General features: G+C 39.5%; 1 protein-coding gene across 1 annotated transcript in view; it reads left to right on the top strand.

The window, feature by feature from the left end:
• Window positions 1-25,710, top strand: part of wu:fb13g09 (ATP-binding cassette sub-family C member 5) — a 62,304-nt gene that overhangs the window by 21,702 nt on the left and 14,892 nt on the right. The window contains exons 9-20 of the mRNA XM_057850724.1: window positions 184-291; window positions 1,187-1,540; window positions 2,105-2,176; window positions 2,259-2,383; window positions 2,461-2,533; window positions 2,654-2,857; window positions 3,009-3,134; window positions 3,425-3,533; window positions 3,612-3,796; window positions 9,729-9,875; window positions 14,207-14,336; window positions 17,644-17,797. Of these exons, the coding sequence (XP_057706707.1) occupies window positions 184-291; window positions 1,187-1,540; window positions 2,105-2,176; window positions 2,259-2,383; window positions 2,461-2,533; window positions 2,654-2,857; window positions 3,009-3,134; window positions 3,425-3,533; window positions 3,612-3,796; window positions 9,729-9,875; window positions 14,207-14,336; window positions 17,644-17,797 (1,787 nt within the window). The remainder of the gene's footprint in view (window positions 1-183; window positions 292-1,186; window positions 1,541-2,104; window positions 2,177-2,258; window positions 2,384-2,460; window positions 2,534-2,653; window positions 2,858-3,008; window positions 3,135-3,424; window positions 3,534-3,611; window positions 3,797-9,728; window positions 9,876-14,206; window positions 14,337-17,643; window positions 17,798-25,710) is intronic.

Below are 25,710 nucleotides of genomic sequence, written 5' to 3'. Positions count from 1 at the left end.
CAAAAGACCTTTCAACTTTCAACTGCAAAGTAATGCTTCTCATGCTATCACTCATTGTGTCCCACATTACTTACAACTTTACTCTCCAATGGGATGCAAGAGTTATAGTGATGGTGGTCATGATGAAATGACCTCACTGCAGGAGAAGATCAATTGAATAACTGATTCTTTTTTTCCACACAGGTGTTCACTGTAGTTGCTGTTTTCAACTCCATGACCTTCGCATTGAAGGTCACGCCCTTGGCTGTCAGGTCCCTGTCAGAAGGTGCTGTGGCAGTGAAGAGATTCCAAGTGAGAAATATACAATTTGTGCATTACCTCAGCAGAGGTTCCCTATTTGTGTTTGAAGCATCTCTCACTAACTACCCCGTTGATGCCAAGAACACATAACACCAATCCACTCCCCTGCCTGTGTTACAAATATTTGGTAAAAGTCACATGTTAGTGGCACATATTTTCACACAGCTAGCAATGGTTAAGTAAGCAAACGCACCAGAAGGACATTCTGTTTTTGTGCAGTTGCATGATGAAGACACATTGTACCTGTTGAAAATAAGCCGGAACATAGGCAGCCCTACACTTGATTCTCAAATCCAGTATAGTGTTTAACACAAAAGCCTCACAGATCTGGGTTAACCCTGTGCAGGTGTTGATTTTCTCAAATCTTTATCCCAAAACATGCATGATAGGCTGATTAGAGTCTCCAAAATGTCCATAAGTATTAATGGTTGGTAGTTTCATTGTGCCTTGCAATTGACTAGCAATTTCCAATTGTACCCAGGCTCCTGACCATTGCCAGCTGGGATTGCCTCCAGCACCTCTGTGACCCTATTGAAAAAACGGGATGGACGATGAATGATTGAAATAATGAATGTTTAATATATTGACCGTAAGATGTGTTTTTTCTACGAGAGGCAGGCCTTTTTTGCGTTAATATTTACTTATATCTGAATCAAAAGTTTGATACTCTCGTGTTTCTTCGGCTTTCACTGCAGATTTTTTAAGACTATCAGTTGTCCTAAAATGCAAGCGAGCGCCTGCTTTGTTAGATCTTTGAATGTATATCAAGTCATCAATGATATCAGCTCTGCTTTGCCCTATTGATATTCCCATTTTTACTCCAATAATTGATGGACATTTCTCTACGTCTGGATCTTTAATCATTTAAACTCTGCTGTCTCCACAGAGGCTGTTCACAATGGATGTCCGAGAAGTCGTGTTGATCAAAATGCAAGACCCTCGCAATGCGGTTGAATTCCAGGACGCCACACTGGCATGGGAGAAGGCACGAACCCCAGCCACCAAGTCAAACCCACCCCCTAAAAAGCAGGGAGGGGGGATGAAACGCGTACTCCGCAGGGAAAAGCTGAGCCTTTTCATCTCCACCGAGGAAAGCAAGGAAAGCAAAGATGGCCCTAATGCTCAGAGTCTCCTCACTAACATGGAGCAAGAGAGTCCACAGAGTACTATCTCCTCCACGAAAAGCATCCGGCCTCCACTGCACAAGACGCTACACCGTATTGACCTCCGTGTTAAGAGGGTATGATTACCACATCCAATTAGTTGTCTTGATTTAGTGGTAATCTTGTTTTTACCATGAACCACTTGCTCTGTGGTTGCTTTTAGGTTCCCAGTTGTACTGGTGAGACAGCACAGTAAGGAAACAAAATGCAAAACAATTATTTCTTTTCTTTTAGGAAATGGGGTATATCACAATATAAGTTTATAGTACATTATTGCACGTTTTAAAAAATACTTTCACTATTTGCCTCTTCCATACTGCAAGCCGTGACGTTCACAAGACAGAAGCTGAGTTGCAACGTGTTTTTTAATGACCAAGCTTGTGGTTAGAGAATATTAAAGTTACACTTTGTGTCCCTGACCTACAGTAATGTCGTTGTGTGGGAAGTATAATAATCACCACGCTGTTACATAATACACCTCTGCATTTTATTATCTTTAGGATAATTGCTTCATAACAATGCAAGGAAAATTTGTGGCAGGCTTTTAGAGACACATAAAATGATATGGAGGACATGATCTGCCCTATTTTTGGCATTTGTGATTAGACTCGCCAATCTAATTTTTTTTTTGGGCTGTGTAGGGTTCACTTGTTGGGATCTGCGGTGGAGTTGGAAGTGGCAAGAGTTCTCTTCTCACAGCACTACTGGGACAAGTAAGAGCTTAATGCTGAAATTGTATGAATCATAAATAGTCATTCAATCGTTTAACACCATCACCTGCGACCTGTATCAAAGATGACCCTTTTAGAAGGCAACGTCGCAGCCAGCGGGGGCTTTGCTTATGTGTCCCAACAAGCTTGGATTCTCAATGATTCCCTGAAGGAGAATATTCTATTTGGGAAGGAGTTTCAACAGGAAAAGTAAGCTATGAGGGCACACATAAGTGCAAGAGACAGTCCAAGTCATCACAAATTGAAAAATGTTGATTAATCTTCAGATATGATGCCATCTTGGAAGCCTGCTGTCTTTTACCAGATCTCTCGGAGCTGCCTTATGGAGACATGACTGAGGTATTTGTCTGCTGTCTTTTTGTTCTGCCAAATGAAATTCCCACGAAAGTCAGAAATTGGAGTTCCCATTCGAAATTGTTTCTTATTGCAGCGAGAGGATTGCATTTTCTTTCATTGCAGATTGGCGAGAGAGGAGCGAACCTGAGCGGAGGCCAGCGTCAGAGAGTCAGCCTGGCTCGGGCGCTCTACAGTGAGCGCCCCATACTCCTCCTGGATGACCCTCTCAGTGCTGTCGACGCTTGCGTGGGCTCTCACATCTTCAAAAAGGCAATACAGGCGGCTGCGAAAGGCAAGACTGTGCTCTTTGTGACCCACCAGCTGCAGGTGAGGAAGAGGAAACCTGGACGGGAACCATTCCAAACTGAATTTAATTTACTTACACACTGGTGGCATATGGCACTTTGTTCTAGCTTTACCTTAGGGATGACTTTAATCTTCTAAAGCAATGCTAAATTTACATTCTGCCTTTTTTCAGTACCTGCCAGAATGTGATGATATTATCCTCATGAAGGACGGGCAGATAGCTGAGCACGGCACTCATGCTCAACTAATGGCTAAAGAGCGTGAATATGCAGCTCTGTTCAGAAGCATGCAACAGGAGGTAAGGCCAGGGGCACAAACAATAAACTCTTTTCAATAAGGCACTTTCACTCCTGCTACAAAGTAACATAATTTGAATAATTCATAAGCACAAGAAAGACATGCCCAATAGCTGGGAGTGTTTATACACACCAGGCCTTCCCTTATTTATGGCTTCATTGATTTACTGGAGGGCTGCTAAAGATCCTGTCACTGATATCTCTGTTTAAACAAGCAAAAGTGTGTTTTTGTCACACCTGCCATGTACACTTGTCACCCGCCTTATTTCTTTCTCTGTTCTTATTTCCATAGAATCTGGTGAGAGAGAATTTAAAAAATACAGAGCACAAGGTAACTGCTGTACAAGTTTGCCTTGTTGAGGAAATAGCTAAGATACAACAAAAGCCACAGAGCAAAAAAGGTGAGACATATGGGACACTTGAGGGCTCACTCTTGTTCATTTTGCACGATGCTTCATGTATCAGCATTTTTTATCCAGAACAACTGATGAAAGCAGAAGAAAAAGGGTCCGGCGCCGTTGCCTGTGCTGTATACGCTGCCTACATCAGAGCAGCAGGAGGGCCGGTGATTTTCTTCCTCAACGCTTTCTTCTTTCTCAGCACCACGGGCAGCATCGCCTTCAACAACTGGTGGCTGAGTCACTGGATCAAGCAGGGCAGCGGGGTGAGCGCGGGAAAAATTTACTTAGCAATTATTTACTTGACAGATTTTGCATTCATTCACTTAGTTTTTAATCAGTGCCAATTCACAGGAAAAGCTTTGTATTTTTTTTTTTTTAAATTTCATTAGAAATTTTATTGCAAAGGCAATGTGGTTAAAATTAATATGTCATTTTATGGTTCTGATTTTAACATGGGCGAAATATGGCCACAAATGGCCCACCACCACATTTTTCCCCTTAAAAGTCTGATTTATTAAAAACATTAGTTCAGTTGTCATTTGCTATTTACTGTTAGTGTTTTACTCAGAAATTGTAAAACCAAGTTCAAAATTAACTAACTGCCATTGGAACCTACGGGCAACAATAAGTCTACAATTGATTAATGTAATTAATCATCCCTGAGAGAAAAAAATAATAGGCCTCCGAAGAACAGTGCATATACAGTACCAAGAATATACTGTACCTAACAAATTTTAATCTGATCTGTCCATAAATAATGGAGGAGTTGCAATTTCTAATTCAGCAATTAAATGATCTAATTGGTGCTATGACCAAAAAAAAAAAAAATCTGTTCTGAGGATTGTCACAGATACATCCCTAAAATATACCTACCAAATTTCATTCTGATCCATCTACGAATAAGAAGCAGCAATTATAGTTAGTTTGAGTGAGATTTTGAGACCTCTCTCTACTCTGGGCAGTCAAAAAAAAATACAGGTAGTCATTTTAGGCATTTAGCACCAACTATATTAGTTTCCTCCCCAAGAACAAGAACAAAGTGAGTAAGATTTTGAGACCTCTCACTGGGAAGTCTAAAAAGAGCCATTTTAGGCATTTAGGACCAACTATAGATTCTGTAAAAAGATATGTCTAAGGCCCTATTTTTGTGGCCTTTTGCATATACTAAAAATGATATGAGGGAAAACACTCAGGTGACTTGAAGTTCCCCTCTGAGACACGCAATTTGGCCAAATTTCAAAATTGTCCGATATGCATGTGTGATACATCATTGAAAAGATTAAAATCTCAATTTTCTGGGGGAAGAAAAATTTTGAACAGGAGGGCATTTAAAAAAAAAAAATTAAACAGCAAAACCCTAACTGGAGGTGAGAGCAGAATTAAAGACGCCATGATTTTAACGAGATATTATCGCGTACTTACCTTGTTTCGATCCAAAAACTCCATGCAGCGTGTATTATCAAGTGTCAAGACACAGATGTGAATGGCCACAGCCGGATTTTTTGGGGGTGAAACATGGTAATATAACAAGGGCCGTGATGCAGAAATCCCAGACACAAGGAGTGGTCGAGATGTTCTTTTTCATATATTTACCCTTTTAAACTTTTTTTAATTTTTTTTTTAATTTTCTTTGTTTGGATCGATTATTTATCATCTAACATATTATGGGAAATGCGACAGTAACAAAAAAAAATAAAATTAATCTATAGTTATGAGGTAGATATCAGTGAGTTTTTTTACAGACAGCGTTTTTTTCATTGTGACGTAATTTGTTTAAAAGTTTAAAATATGTGAGTGAATAATTTTTTTAAGTGTTTTTTTTTTTTTTTTTTAACGAAAAATTAGACACCAATTAATGATTCTAAGCTAATGACAAATTACTTCTTTTTATGGCTGGGTTGAAACAAAAGCGGTTGCGTGACGTCTTTAAACGGGGGTTTCCAGGGTAATACGGACAAATGGGACTTAATGCGCCATGAATCTGCTATGGCAGCATATTGGTCTATCAAACACAACAGTTCTTTCGGCTTAAAATACAGCAGTTTATTTTAAAGAGGGGTGCAAAAGCAGAAACTGCGTTTTCAGTCTTGTCTGTGTTTTCCGCCATATAAAAATACCAATGTCCCGTTCACATATTTTTGCACCTGAGTTCGAGTCACCTGATTTTGAGAACCTGCCGATACAAAGTCCTGATCCGATACCGAAAAAAAGTTAGTCTTTTTTTTTTTTGGTTTGAACAAATGTTCCAAACATGTTACAGTACTGTACTTTTTACAGTACTTCCTCTTCTGCTTTTTCCAGCAGTGTTGCAGAGTATAAAACATATATTTTTGTATGTTTTGGCAATACCATGCATTTCTGAATTATTTTGTTGTAACATCGCAATATATTGCCAAGGCTCCACACTTTCTTTTTGCATTGGTTGCACTGGTGAGCCTAACTTTTTTCTTAAGGTGCACCAGCACAAAATGGAGGCGCGCCCACATTTTTCATTGCATCACCTTTAACGCCATACATTTAATCAATTTCCAAAAAATTCATATAATTCATATGAGAGAGTCGACTCAAATTCACTCACGCTTTGACGCTCACTCTGCCGATAACAGCCTCTGGTGGATGAAGATTGATTTGACGATGATTGACACATTCGTGCCTTTAATCGTAGAGCTACAGAACCTTCACTTGCCAGATCAAAGCTACAAACCTGTCAATCATTGTTTACTTTAGGTACCAAACTCCAGCTGCACTGCTACCAAAAAAGCAGCAGGAGGGAGAGTGAGAGGCTGTACGAGCATGAGGCAGAAAAACATAAATATATTTTTCAAATTAAAAACCCGATGCTTTTTTCCAAACCTCTGAAAAATGGCGCGATCGGCCCGATTTCTGATCACATGATCGGATCGGGACATCCCTAATACTAAATGTAGCATTGAAGTGTGTCCCAATTCCTAACTTTTCCATCTGCCTTCTGACTTTTTTCATCTTTTGCCCTCCAAAGATATTGGAGGGCAAGAATGGTTGCATTGGTTTCAGCATCTGGACGCGTTTGTTTAAAGCTCAATGAACTGGGTGATTTCTTGTCAGGTTTAGTTCAGTCTCTTTAAGTCTGTGAGGGCGGGCTGGTGGGGCCACTACCATCTATATGCTCGCTTGCACAGTGAAATAACCAATGTCAACCCAAATTCAGCAGCCCCAGTCTAAGGATATTTTGGCTTCAAATCAAATTAACAAGGTGAGCCTCAGTGTACCAAATGTGTTTTTGTCCCGACTGTAAAAACTCACTGCCTCATTTAGCGTTTCGGTCGACAAAGTAAATAGAAATGTAACACTACAGCAACAGGACGTGTAGTTCGCTACATGGAGAAAAATAAATGGTGCATTTGAAGACGGTTGAAAAGCTTGCATTTCGAGAAATAAAGCAAAAATTTGACTTAGTATGAATCGCTTGGGGGAAAACATGTCACATGAAAAGATGCCCCATACCTACAGTATACAGACAAACAGACGATACAGTTACCATCTACTGTATCTAAAGTCACAGGCTTGGTTTTGAAAGTGTCTCATTTTTGCCCTCCTCACAACATAAACAATACATTTGTGCATAGTATTTGAAATATGTAAAAAAAAAAAAAAAAAACTGATGCATTAAACAACAATGTCAGCAGAATGGACATTAATCTGTATGGTTAAGTAGTTGCTCTGCCGTCGGAGGATTTATAAGGCACTGTAACCAGTTTGGCACCTGACCATTTACTTAGCTTAAAGGAAGATTTTGCATTTAATTAAAAACATTACACAGAGCCAATGCAATTACAAATGCCATATTTCAATTCAATTTTACTGATATAGCACCAATTTACAATAAATGTTTGAAGGCAACTAGTTGAATTCCAAATTTTGCTCAGCCAAAGTGATCACATATGTCAGCACTCCAGTAGCAGCATTGGAGACCCGCTCGAGAGTCTTTAGGGACTTGTTGCGCCGGCCTGATCCTAGAGTGTTACAACATTCCAACCGAGAGATTATTAAAGCATTAACTTCTTTTCAGCATTAGTGAGAGGGAATGTGAAATGTTTGCAGTTGCACATGTACAAAAAGGCTTTCAGCAACCATTCGGCAGACAAAGGAGAAACAAGACTTATGCCTCTGTAAGTTGCGGGAGCCAAATGAACATTTATTTGAAAATGGTGGAAACAAACATACAGTGGGGCAAATAAGTGTTTTTAATTAATGTTATTAACTAAATGTGCAATTTCTCCCACTTGAAAATATTAGAGAGGCCTGTAATTGTCAACATGGGTAAACCTCAACCATGAGAGACAGAATGTGAAAAAAAATACAGAAAATCACATTGTTTGATTTTTAAAGAATTTATTTGCAAATCATGGTGGAAAATAAGTATTTGGTCAACACCAAAAGTTCATCTCACTCCACTCCAGGACCTTGAAATGCTTCTTACGAAGCCACTCCTTTGTTGCCCTGGCTGTGTGTTTGAGATCATTGTCATGCTGAAAGACCCAGCCACATCTCATCTTCAATGCCCTTGCTGATGGAAGGAGATTTCCACTCAAAATCTCTTGATACATGGCCCCATTAATTCTTTCCTTTACACAGATCAGTCGTCCTGGTCCCTTTGCAGAAAAACCGCCCCAAAGCATGATGGTTCCACCCCCCATGCTTCACAGTGGGTATGGTGTTCCGGATGCAATTCAGTATTCTTTCTCCTCCAAACACGAGAAGCTGTGTTTCTACCAAAAAGTTCTATTTTGGTTTCATCTGACCATAACACATTCTCCCAGTCCTCTTATGGATCATCCAAATGCTCTCTAGCGAACCACAGACGGGCCTGGACGTGTACTTTCTTCAGCAGGGGGACACGTCTGGCAGTGCAGGATTTGAGTCCCTGGTGGCGCATTGTGTTACTGATAGTAGCCTTTGTTACTGTGGTCCTAGCTCTCTGGAGGTCATTCACTAGTTCCCCCTGTTTGATTCGGGGATTTTTGCTCACCGTTCTTGTTATCATTTTGACACCACAGGGTGAGATCTTGCATGGAGCCCCAGATCGAGGGAGATTATCAGTGGTCTTGTATGGCTTCCATTTTCTAATAATTGCTCCCACAGTTGATTTCTTTACACCAAGCGTTTTACCTATTGCAGATTCAGTCTTCCCAGCCTGGTGCAGGTCTACAATTTTGTCTCTGGTGTCCTTCGACAGCTCTTTGGTCTTGGCCATAGTGGAGTTTGGAGTGTGACTGACTGAGTTTGTGGACAGGTGTCTTATATACCGATAATGAGTTAAAACAGGTGCCATTAATACTGGTAACGATTGAAGCCTCGTTAGACCTCATTAGAAGAAATTAGCTCTTTGACAGCTAGAAATATTGCTTGTTTGTAGGTGACCAAAAACTTATTTTCCACTCTAATTTGGAAATAAATTCTTTAAAAATCAAATAATGTGATTTTCTGTTTTTCTTTTTCCACATTCTGTCTCTCATAGTTGAGATTTACCCATGTTGAAAATTACAGGCCTCTCTAATCTTTTCAAGTAGGAGAACTTGCACAATTGGTGGTTGACTACTTATTTGCCCCACTGTAACTGCTTGCCCATTTACAACATGGCATTTTAAATTGCCTGTTACATCTCAAACATTCCGATGCTAGTCATCTGCCCAGCATTGAGGCAGCAATTTTCTGGACTAGTTACAAATGCTTTAATGACTTGATACTAAAGCCTGAAGGCATCCTTGAAGTCACAAATGGGTTTTAAACATGTTTGTAATAAAAATGTCCAGTATTGCAGGTGAAAAAGGACAAAATCATTTATTTGGAAAGGTAATTAACACAATGTTGTTGGTCAGTGAGCCGCAGGAGCCCCTATGAGCATTAATATGAACGTGGGCGAGAAAAAAAAATTGCAATACAATAACTGCAAAACACTAAGCGTAATTAAAAACAAGCACAAGTGGCGAGCAAGCAGATGTGCTGCAAAGCAGATGGCGGCTTTTGAGAAATGCGCCCACAAATGAAAGCAATGCAACGATGAGTGATTGTAATGGGCTTTTTGTTTACGAAAGTGTGCTTTCCTTCATTAATTAGGGGAAAATTTAACAACATGGGACCAAAAAAGGGATTATTTTTGCTTTTTAATTTACTCAACCTTATTAATTTCTTGCTCCATATGCTTCCCTCCCCCAGAATGCTTCATTAATCTCGGTGAATGAGACAATGGCGAAGGACAGCATGAGGCTCAACCCTCACATTCAGTTCTATTCAACTGTTTACGTCATCTCCATGGGCGCCGCTTTGTTTCTCAAAACCATACGAGGCCTGGTGTTTGTTAAGGTAAGAGAACCCTGTGGTGCTTTCCTCATAGAATTCATATCCTCCAACTGCAACCAACAAACTCTAAATAGAGCTTTTAACCCTTTTACTACTTTTTTTTATATATATAAATGAGATAAATAATATAAATAAAATCAAATTGCTACGATTCCTACACCCACTGTGATTTTTTGAAATGCCGTAGGACGCATTGTCCCAATGGGAGTGAAAGGGTTAAAGGGCGAGGAGCATATTGTATTTGGTCGCCAGTTGTTCAAGCTGGACTTCGAGCACACTAGATTAGGGATGTCCCGATCCAGGTTTTTGCACTTCCTATCTGATACCGATATTGTTTTACACTTCCGATCCGATACCGATACTGGCCGGTACCGATACCGGCCTATCTGAGCATGTATTAAAGTTTAAAGTTATTTAGCCTCCTTACTTAATTGTCAGACTCATGTTGAAAAGGGTTTTAGTACTCTTGATAACAACTAGCCAGCTGAATTAGGTGAGTTTGAATAACACACTATGGTTAGTAACAAGAAACTGACCTGTTTATTCAGTGGCAAACACAAAAGATTATAAATAACAAACAGAAATGGCATAGTCAGTCAGTAAAACGTGCAAAGAATATTGTAAACTGTCAGTGGAAAATCCCACAAATCCCCCAAGCTATTAGATGCTTTTAATATTTCATACATTAGTTACAAAAATTGTATAAAAAGCCTCTCAGGTTTAAATAAACGACTATTTCAGTTTCAAGTTAACATTTTAAAACAGTAAATAAACTACTAAAGTCCCCATTCTGTATCAGCAGCTTTAAACTACATTTCACATTACAACTACATTTCATTTAATTTTGCGAATCAACTGTTAAAGTTGTTAAAATTGCTCCCGTTATTCCATAATTTCCCTTCTGTCTACTTTTGACATGTGAGAGTTTTAAAACTGTTTCGAAGATAGATTCAAGTCAAGATTTTGCCGATTTAGGAGTATTTTAAATAAAAAGTTAATTAGGTTCACTACAACAGCCTACAAGGGAAGTCTCCTGCTTTAAGATGGCGGCTGTTTACTAACGCACCTAGTTTTCAATGCATGTGTTGCTAACGCTGTCTAGTCTGTTATTGTGCATCTAGTTCTACATGCATATGATATCTATTAGACAAGCATGATGTTTACTCTCGGGACGCAATGCGGTCCATTTCTCATTGTGTCCCGAAGACCCCGCTGTGAATTAGTTCCGCTTTACTTGACATATTTCAATAATCGGAATTTGGATGTTTGTGAATCGTTCTCGAGTCTTCCACGGCAGAATCGCTCAAGGATGTAATGACGTCTGGGCATGTTGTACCGTGGTTCTAATGCTGCGTTCCAGAAAAGTGGGATGTCGGACTTTTCCGACCTCCGACTAGGAAAATATCATTGGAACACCACTCAAACTGGGAGGTCCAAGTCGCGAAGTCGGAGAAAAAATAACTACCCCGACTTCCAAGTTGTTTCAATCTGACGTCACTGGACAAAATGGCGCTCAAGAAAACGAATGATAACACAATAGTGAAGTAAAAAAATTTTTGAGACGCCATGTATTTTTTTCCTCATACAGTGAATTATCTTTGTTGTGCTATGTTTTTATATTGACGATCAGCAAAGGATGTAACAAAAAAGGCAGTTTACAGTGTGGGCTATAACGCAGCCGTCGTTTTTCCTCTACTATTTGATCAATTATAGGAAGGCAGGTTCGCTGGAGGTCAAAATGTCTTTGGATGGCCAAAATAAAAAACACTTCATTGCGATCAGCCATCTTTGTTGTTTACATTTGCTTGGAATGCTTTGAGGTCGGAACTGGTACCATCCGAGTGGGATAAATCCGACTTCCCACCTCTCTGGAATGCAGCATAATGTGTTGGATGGTGCGTCTTTACTCACGAGAGATAATGGCTCTTCATCCAGAATGAATTCTTGATTCTTCTTCTTGCAATGAATTCTTGCAATGAGTCTTGTTATTCCCTGGGCTTTGGGACTGTCGAGTGCCAGTTTGTCACGCATAGCAAAAGTTTCTGCCAGTGTTAGTTGCGTAGGACCTTTCTGTCTTCGGTTTTCTTAACATACTCCTTATATTGTTTGTGGTGGTATGTCGCTAAATGCTTGATTAGGTTGGTCGTATTAAAACTTCTTACAGCTTTACCACCACGCTTGACTTTGTGGCATACGTTGCACTCTGCCTCTTCGTCTTTGTCGTCCTTTAAGGTGAAATGATCCCACACAGCTGACATTTTTACTGATAAAGTCTCTCGGTAAATTGGGAGATGGTAATGTAGTGTGTTGAAGGAGTGCCGTAAAATGGGGACCGGATTTTAGGGAAACCGAAGCAAAAACTGGAATGGATTATGTATATCGGTGCACTGGAAAACCCAGACGGGATTTTTTAAAAAAATGGATCGGAAGTCTGGATTGGAATTTTTCAGTGTCGGTCGATCCGATACTGATGCGCATTTTTTTGCCCATATCGGCGTCTGATCTGATCCAAATATTGGATCGGGACATCTCTACACTAGATATTACTACGATTACAATTTGTAACAGTTATGACCGAAAACACTTAGGTGACTTGAAGTTCTGCTCTGAGACCCCCAATTTGGCCAAATTTCAAAATTGTCCTATATGCTATATGATATATGTGTGATACATCATTGAAAAACTTAAAATCTCAATTTTCTGGGGGAAGAAAATTTTGGAACGGGAGGGCATTTAAAAAACAATTTTTTTAGACAGCTAAACCCTAACTGGAGCATAATTAAAGACGCCATTATTTTAACGAGATATAATCACGTATTTCCTTGTTTCGATCCAAAAACTCTATGTAGCATGTATCATTGAGTGTCAAGACACAGATGTGAATTGCCACAGCCGGATTTTTGGGGGATTTTATGGGTGAAACATGGTAATATAACAAGGGTCGCGATGCAGAAATCGCAGACATCAAGAAGTGGTCGAGATGTTCTTTTTCATATATTTACCCTTTTAAACGTTTTATTTTATTTTATTTTTTCAATTTTTCTTTGTTTGGATTGATTATTTATTGTTTATAATATCGGGGAAAATGAGAGAGTAACAAAAAAAAAAAAAACAATTAAGCAATAGTTATGAGGTAGATGTCCATGAGCTATCTACAGACACTTATTTTTTTTCATTGTGAAGTAATTTGTTAAAAATTTTAAAATATGCGAGTGAATAATTTTATAAAGTCATTTTTTAAAAACTAAATATTAGACATCAATCAATGATTATAAGCTAAAAATGATAGACATTTTGAATGATGAATATAATTACTTAACCTTTTTTTTTATGGCTGAGTTGAAACAAAAGCAGTTGCGCGGTGTCTGTAAACGGGGGGTCTCCAGGGTAAAACGGACAAATTAAAAATAGTTCAGGGGCTTAATGCGACTTGAATCTGCTATTGCAGCATATATTGTTCTATCAAACACAACAGTTCTTTTGCGGCGGGACGACCCAGGACACGCTGGAGAGACTATGTCTCTCGGCCGGCCTAGGAACGCCATGGAATCCCGCCGGATTTGCTGGTTGAAGTGGCTGGGGAGAGGGAAGTCTGGGTTAGTACCACTTTGGTACTTTACCACAAATTGTCTTGAAATGTTACGTTCTTAAAAATATCAATGTGTGCCCATCATGTGCCCTTTTCTCAAAAAGTTATAATTGTGTTCCTGTGAAATTGCCCATGTCCTGCCGACCCAATAACATTGGCTGTGGGCTAAAGCCATTCATCTGCACAGCCATGTTTCGCAGCTTTTTAATAGCTGCCATTGATGTGTCAGTGTTTGCACCTTTGTGCTTCTGTCGTCTATTGCCAGCTAACCTATCCTGACACTGTTGCAAGAGGTTAAGTTGCAGTGTTAATGTATGCCACTTGAAATTGCTCATTTTTAAAAGAGGCTTCATGTGTTTTTTCCCTCCTACCCGGAGCTACGATGGCATCTTTAGGAGTGTTGCATAGTCTATTAATAGAATGAATCCTTTCTGCATTGCCACATTCATAGTATGCTCAAATGGTGTAATGTCTTCTGATTCAAAGGTCACCACCTTTATGTCAGCATTAGATTTAGTTATTATGGATAAGGACTGGACAACAAAAAGAACAGACATATTCATAAACACACTCAAATGAATATTTGAGGCATACAGTAAGTCTTTATACACTCCTACTGTGTGTGATAAATGTGATAAACCCTGTTAACCCAAGCCCCGACTGAGTCCATATGTTTCTTTAAGCTGCACGCTTCCAAGTATCACCTCTGATGGCGTTCTAACAGCCGTGTTGTTTGTGTTGACAGTGTACTGTAAAGGCAGCCTCTGTGCTCCACGACAAGCTGTTCCTCCGACTCCTCCGCAGCCCCATGCGCTTTTTTGACACCACGCCGCTCGGCCGCATCCTGACCCGTTTCTCCAGGGACATGGATGAGGGTGAGACTTGCTATGATTTCTCATTTTGTTGAATCATTCAACTTGCCCTCCTCTAATTGGGAAGAGAAAAAGGACATCAGTAACTATTATTACTGTGTTTCGCCAATTTGTAATTCCCATATGAACTTTCAAATTTTAGAAGAAACCATCATGCCGTTAGCCTGTAGTTAGGCTAGTTATCACAGGACACACAAGGAGTCTGCGAATCTGTTTTCAAGGTATGGTCATGACATGTTCTGCATATTATTAGCCTAATAGCATAATTGCTTAACTCATAATTTAACATTTTTGGAAAAAATGTAGGGAAAATGCTCTTCGGCCAAAACTATAGTGGAAGAAACAGGTAAGAGTAGTTATGATAGTTAGGTCAACAGCAGAGGGTTACACTGGTCAATGTGGCATTCCGATTAAATTGGTGAAGATTGACGACGCACAGTTAACCCTTTATAGGACACTCATTTAACTCATTTGCTGTCAGCTGCCAGGGCTGATCGTCATCTGCCCTCCCAGTCAAAAATTTTGAACACCTAGCACAGGGGTCATGAATTAAAAATCCTCTGGGTCCGAAATTAAAAAAATTACAACAATCTTGGGTCCGGAAATATTTTTAATGCTTCTTTTTTTCCCAAAAATACAAACGTATCTTTACGTGGCCATGCTGATAATTACAACATTCAAAAATGTAAATAAAATATAAAAGGTGCATAAAACTAAAAAAGTGCTTTAATTGAATCATTAAATACCAACATAAGAGCATGTTCAAGACTTTTTTTTTTAATGGTTGATGCTGACAGGGGGACTTGCTTTATTTTTTGACAGACCTGTTCTTTTTGCTTTCCATGAAGCAAAGTGTCAGCAACTGCACTCATACAATCTTTGACAATTGGTGCGTCACTGAAAGACTTTTTGTTTTGACCCAATATCCACGCTATTCTGAGGGAGCATTCATTTGCGCGTTGCTGTGCAGTGAATGAATGAACCATGAGCCTTGAGGTGCGATAATATTGAGCCCTTAGTTCCGCTATTTTTTTAGAACGGATGGCAGAATTCATAGGGAAACTTTGCAAAAAAGCTGCGTGCTTCGTCTTATAGTGCTTTTTCAAATTGCTGCTCTTTATAAGCGCTACCGTCACTGAACAGATGAGCCATAGCGGTCTTGTGCTGCCGCCAGGTAAAATGAAGTAAAATGTGTTGGTCCACTCCTCCTTAAACACTGTTTTCTGCATCAATCTTGGGTAGTTTTGAGAACGCCATTTGCCGTACCTTTTTCGCCTCTTCCTCCAACTTCATTCGGCTCAGTTTTTGGCTGTCACTCCGCGGAGTCTGGAAAGCGAGTGTGAGACATGCTCTTCTAAAAATAACTTTCAAATGCTTCACTCCCATTGGCTGGCTCATGCGCGTCACCGCTAAGGTTTTTGTTTGTTGCCCACCTCCGCTCTGCAAACCCGCAGACAAAAATGATTTTTGTTGTTGCAATGTGTATTAGTCGCGACAGCTTGAGATCCGGTCCACACGGCTTGGGTTTCCGGAACCGGACCGAGGTCCGTGGTTCCGTGACCTCTGACCTAGCATTGTCAATAGCTCTGAAAGATGAGCATTCATAGCCAGTCCCCAAAGTTTAAATTATTGAAACAGCTGTCTTTGTCAATGGCAATGACTGAGTTGATCACATTCAAATCAACGTAAAAATTGACTATGTCAGTGCATTGCTTTCGATGGGAATGATTGTCAACCCAACCAATATGGCTGCCATGCAGGTGTGTTAGTTTGCCGGGCTTCTACTTCGTGCTGACTTGAGAATGGTGATCATTCACTACCATGACTGATGATGACACTTCGAATTGTTTTATTGGCTATCCCCTTTGAACTAAATTCTATGACACAGTATTGTTTTTGGCAGCCATTTTAATTTTCGTCTTAGTCTTTTGTACGAAAATACATATCAGTCTGAGTCATATTTTAGTCATTTCAAAATGTGTTCGTCTTCGTCTAGTTTTAGTCGACTCAAAATGTTTTCGTCTATAAACTTCAAAAGTTTTAGTCCATGAATAAATAAATAAATGACATGTTTCCAACAATTTCGAATGAACATCACAGGAGAGCACATAACTTTAGAGTCAACAAGGACATCACCATTTTCATGATGATAATACACACTCAGCAGGAAAACAGCACATTATTTTCAATTACAACAGTTAAACAGTTTTCAGTTAAAACTCACCTGGACTCCACAAACTGTATGTAAAATTTTTTCCAAGAATTTAAGAAGACACTGAGTCTACACGCTAAATGCTAATGCTAACGCGAAGGCTATGCTCACGCTACAAGTAAGTTTAGTGTGTGATGATCACTCAGCACAAACCTTTACAGGCTAAAGCAACATGGCATATCTAGCCAAGATAAGAAAGCAAAACTTACCAAGCAGCACCTGACACGTTTCACAAAATGAGCCTGGAATGGGCACAGGTTTACTCACTGGCCGGTGAGTAAGCGTGTGTGTGGGACTGGGGGTTTTGGGTGAGGCGCAGCACGTCACATGAGTGACACGACCAAACACTTCTAAATGCGTTGTAACTACACATTCAATAAGAAAAATCACACATTGTGAATTCATGACAGAAACTATGACGAATTTTCATCTCGTTCTCATGTCGTCAGACGACAACTGGCATCCATCTCGTTATGTTTTGGTCTCCCAAGACACTTTTCAGTATGTCATCGTGACTTCATCGCAATGAAAAAATTGTTCTTTGACAAAATATTTTCATTCTAGGCTTCGTTGACGAAAACGACAATTAAAAAATCAACAATTTAACTTTGGAGGCTTATTGGGTGGCAACTCTAAAGACTGTATTTCTGTAATTATCCATTTTAATTATATTGATTTTGTTTTTATTAACATTTTATGAATTTATGAATGTATTTTTTAAAAGAATATACAGTATATACAAGAAAAGGTTAATACTGTAGTAGAAAAATATACATACAAAAGTGTGGCCTACATAACCTAAAATGTGATGTCTATGCATATGTGGACGCCAGTAGTTTATGAAGTAGTTTTTTGAGTTACCAGAAATAATCACTTGCCCTATTTAGAGGGTAACTAGAACACCACATTTTGATTGCCGCAGCCAATTACGATATATTACTGGAAAAACTGCGGGGGTTGATTCCCTTTTGAATCTCATCCGTCCCGTCCATCCATTCTTCTGTCCATCCATCCACCCACAAATTTTACGAGCTGGAATATGTTGGACTTTTTCGCTTTTGCTGTTTGCCTTACAACGCTCATGTATTCTCTTTATAGTGGATGTTCGCTTGACCATGCAAGCTGAAATGCTGCTACAGAATCTCACCCTGGTGCTGTTTTGTCTGGCAATGGTCGGTATCGTCTTTCCCTGGTTTCTCATTTCCATCCTGCCCCTGGGAGCCTTCCTTTGCCTTGTCAACCGTGTCTCCAGGTCAGTCAGGCTCTCCTTCTCATCTCTCTTGCTCCAGTGTTTCAGTTTGACAACGTTAAAGCCTTGTAAAATTGGCCTGCCGAGAGTATTATCTCATGATTATGGATTAGATAATGCGCATAGCTTGTTCGAGCGACTTCTCTCGGAGGAAGTAAAAGCGCAGTAAGTGCGTTGTTATCTTTATTTGTGAGCGTGCCAACTCCTCTCAGTAACTGGTTTCCCTTTTCAAAGCTTCCCCTCTGTTGTAAATGATTTAAAGCAGGCTGGCACTTCTCTTTTTCTGCACCCCTACACAATTGTGCAGTTCAGGTTGATCAACAGCTCACTGGTATCTTGGGAAAGATGCAAGGCTTTGTAAAACTGATATCGCTGTTATGTGGGTTGAAATCAAAGAAAATTCTGAAACAAAATGCATCTGTGGTAAATACTAATTGCTGATTTATTTTTCTTTTCTGTCCTTGGTATTATTTCTGGCATGCAGCAATAAATTGACCACAGTCCAAAATAGCACCCTTATCAATTATGTAGAGAAAGGTCAACTTCTCTTTGAACTATATGGTGTCTGTATATGATGTTAAGATGAATGGTTTTGCCTGTTTTGAGCTGTTTGGAATGTCATTTAAAGAGCATACGGAAAAATTCTAAACAGCTATGGTAATTATTTTATTCATGTAAAATGGCCCAGATTAAACTAAAAAAAAAACATCGTTGTTTGATTTGGCATTTTGGTGCTGTTTAGGGATTTTAATCCATCCATTATTTTTACTGCTTCTCCTTAAAAGGGTCAGGGGTGTTTTAAAGTATCTGAGCGGGTGGCAAGGTACACCCTGAACTCATTACTAGCCAATAGCAGTATTTGTGGATATAATGCTAATGAATATCTTTAGGCTGTTTTAGGCTAAATGCTGAAAATTGTCACCCTATAGAAAACCTGTTTTAGAAACCAAAATCTGTATTTTTTTAAAATCTATTTTGGTGGGATTTGTGTTTATGCCGGGCAATACGTCAAAATCAAAACCCACACTGCTTGCATTCTACTCTGCCTAAATGTATACTAGTTATCATACAGCTTGGCATCGTCATAATTTTCCCCATTGAGATGATGAAGGTTTTAAAAAACAAGGCCACAAGTCGTGTGTAGTGGCATTACCAATTGCTGTCCTGGTGCTTATGATAAAACTAGCTCATTTAAACAATGTGACTTAAACAATTTGTGTTGAAAGCTTCTCAAAAATAGACCGTCATTAAATGAGCCAAGTCAGCCTAGTACACAAATAAAGAAAACGTGTTAATTATACAACTTACCATAATTTTCGGACTATAAGCCGCTACTTTTTTCCCTTCATTTTTAATCCTGCGGTTTATAGCCCAGTGTGGCTTATTTGTTGATTTATTTGGGTTAATAGGTAACCCTTTATTTGACAGTAGCGTCATAAGACAGTCATAATTATGACATGACACAGTCATGGGCATTATTAAATGCTTATAACAGATGTCATTAAGTGTCATCTGGCAAATTATGTCACTAACTCAGCTTGCATCTTTTACACCATTCAAAAGTGAGATCATTTGCCGGATAACCCTTAATGACATCTGTTATAAGCATTCATTAATGCTCATGACAGTGTCATGTTATAATTATGATTGTTTAATAACAGTCTTATGGTGGCACTGTCAAATAAGTGCTACCAAATACCATAACTAGCAATTAATGAAACAACTGGAACAGTAACTGGAGCACCGCAACGCATGCTGGGAGGCATGTTGGACAACAGGTGGCAGCAGAGGTTGACTGTCTCCCCTATGGGAGCAGTGATCGCCAAACGAAGCTTTTTAAAGCAATGAAGCTTTACAACCAATTGGTTCAAGGTTTGCTGGTGGCTAATTTGGTCTTTTGACAGTCGTATGATGCTGCTGTCCAATAAAGTGTTACCGGTTAATTTCTTTTGCTGTGAATATCCCATAATACAGTGAGGACAGCTGAGGCTTATTGTCCATTGCGCCTTATCTATGAACAAATGCTGTTTTTGTGTCACATTTGGTGAGTGGCGGCTTATAGTCAGGTGCGCCTAATAGTGAGAAAATTACGGTATTTATGTAACTGCATGGTTAAATCTTGAATCGCAAACTTATTTACAGGGTTTCCACTGATCCGTAAAAAGTCTTTAAAAGCATTAAATTCGCAAGTCTGAAAATAAGGCCTTAGTTGTCATTAAAAAGTCTTAAAATTAACTTCTGCAGGTCTTAAATAACACACAATTAATGGGATTTTATAATTAAAATTAATTAAGAACAATTACGTTATTTTCCTACATTAAGATACTTTTGAACTGTCATGTGCGATCACGGAACTATTAAACTGCGATACGATGAAGGCTGGGATTCTAAAGCAGACGTACCTAACAACCAATTTATGGCGATTTGCACTGAAATCACAAAATGTAAAGAAAACCAATCGCTCAACTTGCAGCTGTTACACATTTTTCAGCCAGGCACTAATTACGAAAGGGTTTTGAAAGCTCCTAAATGCCCATGAATATAAGATACAAGTATTAATTGCACACTGTTGAGAGTATGTTTTTTTCCCCAACACAATTCGAGTTGCAAGTACTTGTGAGAATGTGTTAGAAATCAAACTACTACACCGCACCGGTGACTTTTGCGAAACGTTCTTTATAAACTTGACTCACTGACTTAAAAAGGGTCAAAAATATGAAACATTATTGATATTTACCATACAATCCATTGCCCTTTTGGAATAAAGCATAATGATTCATAAGCTTTTTATGTCTTTGTAAAACTGGAACGCTTGCTATTTGGACCAATCTACTTATGATCGATTTACTTTGTTTCTTCAGGCAATCTAGGCTGATTTCCACTGAACATGATACTGTGGATGTGTATTGCCTGAAATGACCAATTCAGAGAAGAAGGGCACTGAGGAACAAGTTTCCTCTGTCTTCATTGATTGTGCCTGGCACACACAGTGATTGTAGAAAGGCCAGTCGTGTCTGAGTACTCAAATGTGTATGCATCCATTCATTCCTGCAAATTTATGAAGCGACCTTTTATGGCACCTTGTTATGCATCAGCAGATAAGCATCAAACGCCGTCAACTATAAATGCCATCTTGTGTGTATTTGCCGACGGCTGTCAACATAGCGAGTTCGAATCGATGTAAATTTACAGCTGAGCTCCAAATCACTGTGCAGGCCTTTGAATAACTTGTCATAAACTACATTTTCCCCCCATGTAGGTCTGATAGAGTTATCCTTACTTCAATTAAAAATAGACATGATAGACTGACTTCTATTTCAAGTGTGGTGCACTCAAGAGGGATCCCAACTTGCAAATAAGTAATGATCACCCTTGGCGATTTTTAAAGTGATGTTCCCGGGATGAGCGGCCATGTTACATCAAACTCCTGTTGAAATTACCCACTTCTAAAGCAGCGTTTTTATGAAATTTTGAAATGAAACTGCCCAGAGCGTAAACATGTTTGTCAGGATCAACGCTTACGAGAGGCAAAGTGTCATGTTCGTTGCTTCTCTTTTCACGGCTTTTATGAGAAAAGCAAATAATTCATATGAGAATTGCAATTCGCATGCACACCGTCCCTTCTAGCCGGGCCTCAAATAGTAGACAGACACCTCCCATTTTAGTCAATAAACTTTGTACACGTTGTGGTCTCCGGTTCCCTCTGGACGTCAAGTACTCAGCTGTCTGAATGTGATGATGCTCAAAATATAACAATTTATAGTGGAAAAGAACCAGCTCTCAGCCATGGCAAACATCTAAGCATACAAAGCTCCACTGTCATCCTTGCTAATTCCATTCCTTCATTTTTCAAGGTTGTTTAGCATTGATTAAACAAGATGTCTGTACTACTTCTAAGACCTGGCAAGGAAAATCAGTTATTTTTCTGCCAGAAATGCGTGACAAATGTTACGTTTTGGGTCCACTTCATCTTGCAAATGCCCTAACTTTTGAGTTTGTTTTGAGTTGTGAACAGTCGCTTGGTTGATTTGATGTGGAGGGGAAAAAGTAGAGCAAGCATTCTTTTTCAAACAAAAATAATATGAAAATGCAGGTGTTCTTCAATATGCTGTATTTTTATTTAGAAATCACCTTTTTCACCCCATAGTTTAGCTGGGCCTGCAACTACTTTAACACATTTTTCTTTATATTTGCCCAAATGGTAGGCTAATTCATACGTGGATAAAAAGTGGATATCTATCCAGCACCTCTGTAGTATGAACAAAACATAGATACATATGAATGAAGACCTATATGTCATTAACACGTGAAATCCTGTTCGACTAAACAAAAAACATGTGGACAAAGGCGCAGAAAATACCCTTTCCCTCTTGAGACCACACTTGAAGCTATCAGGTTAAAAAAATGTTTGCTCCGGTAGCATGAAATCCTCAAAATTCCACACAACCGTGACTGTGGAGAACGCCAGAAGGTACCTTGTTCACTTTCGTAAACACTGCAATGTCTAAAGATACACGATAATATCGGTCACCGATAATTATCGGCCGATAATGGCAATTATGACGTCACACAGATAATCCAGATAATAAAAAAATTCAACCGATAATGCAATCCGATAATTATATACTTGATTTTGCCTCCAAATGTGCTCAACCGAAGAATTCAGCACGCCGCCTCCTCAACCCCTCCCCTCTCTGAAGCCCCTGAGGGAGGAGGGGTTGAGGAGGCGGAGTTACAAGACAAGAAGTAGTTGAATATTATGGCGGCTGTTACTAAAAAAACGACGCTCTCGCCATCTGCGAAACATGTACCGTACAAGTTCCACGAGGCAGAAAGAACGCGTCCTCATTTAAAACCACTAACCCAGCAGCCATTTAAAACTGCATCACAAAGAATTTTGGAACATATGCGAAGCTGCTGCTAGCAGGAATGCTAAAGCTATTGTAAACACTAAGCTAAACTACAGGGCTTGTGACGATACAGAGTCGGGCTGTTTGGGAATGCAGCCCAAGGCGGGTGGTAAATTCCGACGGAGCCCGCCGCTTTGGCCAGTCCGGCAGGCCGCCGCCGCCTCGCCATAGGCGGGGCGGGGCGGACCGAGCCCGGTTCCCCGGCCTCTGGACCTCCTGCGAACACCCCGGTTTCTCTAGCGTTCCCCCACGGCGTGCGAGCAGAGCCAGGACCCGAATACGCTGCGGCGAACCGGCCGGGGCGGGCGGATTATCCGGTACGAATGTAGCTGCCGCCGAGACGAGACAGTTTTTTTTTTTACCTTAATGACACGAGAACCAAAGCCCTGGATAAAAGAAATAATGCAGTTTATACGACCACCATTCTTCATGAAAAAAGTGATGTCCGGTAAGCAATCTTATCATGACGGCACAGTGGTTATAAGATAATTTAAACATGGAGAAAACGAAGTCAGCCAGTCAATAATGCATTCAGAATGTGAAATTACGAGCGGTCAGATGACTTTGTAACGCTGCCTTTATTTTCGGCTTAATAAAACTCAGGCACAAAACCACACGCACACGGATGCGAGCGCCAACTCCGTCCAAATAGTACTGCCGTGTAGCAGTTTAGCTGCTGTAACGCAAATGTCGTGAAAGACGCAAATGTAAACAAAGCGCTGCAGAATGGGTACATGGCATCTCGCTCTTTTGAGGTAATCATTTTCACAGTGTGCAACACAGCATATAACATTAGCAATCACTTTTCAAATTATTTAACTTATTTCTTTGCTCAATTACAGTCACAGTAGATAATCAAATTCTTAAATCAATATTCTGTAGCCACAAATATTATTCAAAATCTTTCCTTCAAGTTTTTTTTTTTTTTTTTTTTTTTAGGATTAAGTATAATAATGTATTGCTTAAAACAAGGCTGTTAAGATTATTTTCAGCTAGCTATTTTTCTTCCAAGAAATCTGAGAGAAATACACTTGAAGCGATGGCAGATAATTTCACTTATTGCCAATAGATTTACACTTAAAACTGACTAGTTTTAAGGAGGTGTGTTTTGCAGCGGATTAATGTTATATATGTTAGGAATGGCTTACTTTTAAACGCAAGTGTAAGTAATTGTTGCCAAAGGTTTACCATTACAAAATGTCAGACAATCTGTCATTATTTAGATGTTTGAATTGACGACTTGTTCATACATTGTGTTGAAAAAAAAAGAGCAATAAATTATAATTTTGCACAGTAATATTTTCTTTTGTGTATACTTTTAAAATTTTACATAAATCTTTTGATAGAATTATCGGCTTGACATTATCGGTTATCGGTTGGAATGAGGAGGAAATTATCGGTTATCGGTATCGGTTGAAAAATGCATTATCGTGCATCACTAGCAATGTCTTTACCACATTCCGTTCAAACTGCAAATCACATAAATTGCAATATGAACAACTACACAAAAAAGTCGGATTCATCACACCCTGCGTTGTGAATGTAGTCTTATACGCAGGTGCGACTTCAACTTGTATGTTGTTGCATAGATTCATAATGTATTAGAATAACTACCTAGATTGACAAGTGAATTGGAAACATAACAAACTTTTAGCCTCAACAATGTAGTCAAAGGGGCCCACGATTAGATTTAGCATTGAGCACAGGGCAGCTAGCGGTTAGCTCGCGGCAGCTAGAGAATGCAACGGATTATTAGCTGAGGAACTGTCATCAACCAAACGTGTTTATACATTGTTAAGGCATACTTCAACACTATAATTACTTCTCTCATTTACACACAACTTTCGGATGGTAAGTAAACATGACGGTAGCTTGGGGAACGAACTACACTGCTGTGAAGGGAGTAGAGCTAGCGAGCTTCACTCTTCTTAAAGGGCCAGCATCGCAACAATTAAACTAAAACACACGAACACACAATGGGCTTTTCTACAAGATTCTTGGTTAGAGGTAAAAAACAAAACAAAGAACGGACAGCTATCATTCATGTTACGTAAATATTTAGAAGCATAACGCTAGTGAGAAATCCAATATGGCGGCCGTAGCAGCTAGTTTTTTCAATTTTATTCACATTTCAAAATGCATCCATGGTACGAAAAATGTAATAATTACCTTGAATCCTCGAACAAAGCACCCCTGAGACAATCCTTCCTGTTTGTATGTGGTACAGCTTTCGTAATTTTTCAATCCTAAATCAGGCATTGGATCACTGCATGTGTAGACTCAGCGACTGGCTGCGAATAACTGAAGCGGACTGCCGGGAAGGTGGAATCTGACCTGTCAATCGTTATGAAGTCTATGGTTGTTGTTTTTTTTTTTCACACTGACAGCCACAAGAAAGGAACTTTAGGCTGAATGGGTCAAAGGGATCCACGGATAGAAAGGTTTGTAGTTCTTAAAAGATAACCGTTATTATGAGTTAAAATAATTTGATATAGAAACCCCTCTTGATGTTTTCGTTTTTATATAATTTGTAAAATTAGTTTAACTAGTAGGTCGCCATTGTTGTTGACGTCGCAGGCCGGTGACGTCACATGGTTATGCTGCCGGGCTTCTAGAGTATGAGTCTAGCGACATAAACATGTCATCTGTTCAACCCTTTCAATTTGAACCCGAGAGGAACGTAAATGAGCATGACAGCACTGTAGATAGTTCATTCAACGAGCAGCAAAAGCAAAATGAACAGCAAAGACGGGATGAGACGAGACGAGAGTAGGGAAAAAAAAAAGTTCTGCCAAAATGTGCTACACCGGCGAAACATGATACAAGAGGTGAATTTGGCACCCAAAGTACCACTGTGCGCATTCAGCTTGTTTTGTTTAGATGCATACAGACAGAACTTACTGAAGATGCCTTAAAAAAATACTAACATAGTAATATCAAACAAGGGTGGTTTAAACATGCCACGTGACTAATGTGGTCAACAGATCAACAATCTGCTTTAAAGCT

The sequence above is a fragment of the Corythoichthys intestinalis genome, chromosome 11, assembly GCF_030265065.1.
Source record: "Corythoichthys intestinalis isolate RoL2023-P3 chromosome 11, ASM3026506v1, whole genome shotgun sequence".
Taxonomy (NCBI): Eukaryota; Metazoa; Chordata; class Actinopteri; order Syngnathiformes; family Syngnathidae; genus Corythoichthys; species Corythoichthys intestinalis.
This window is presented reverse-complemented; position numbering and strand designations above follow the sequence as displayed.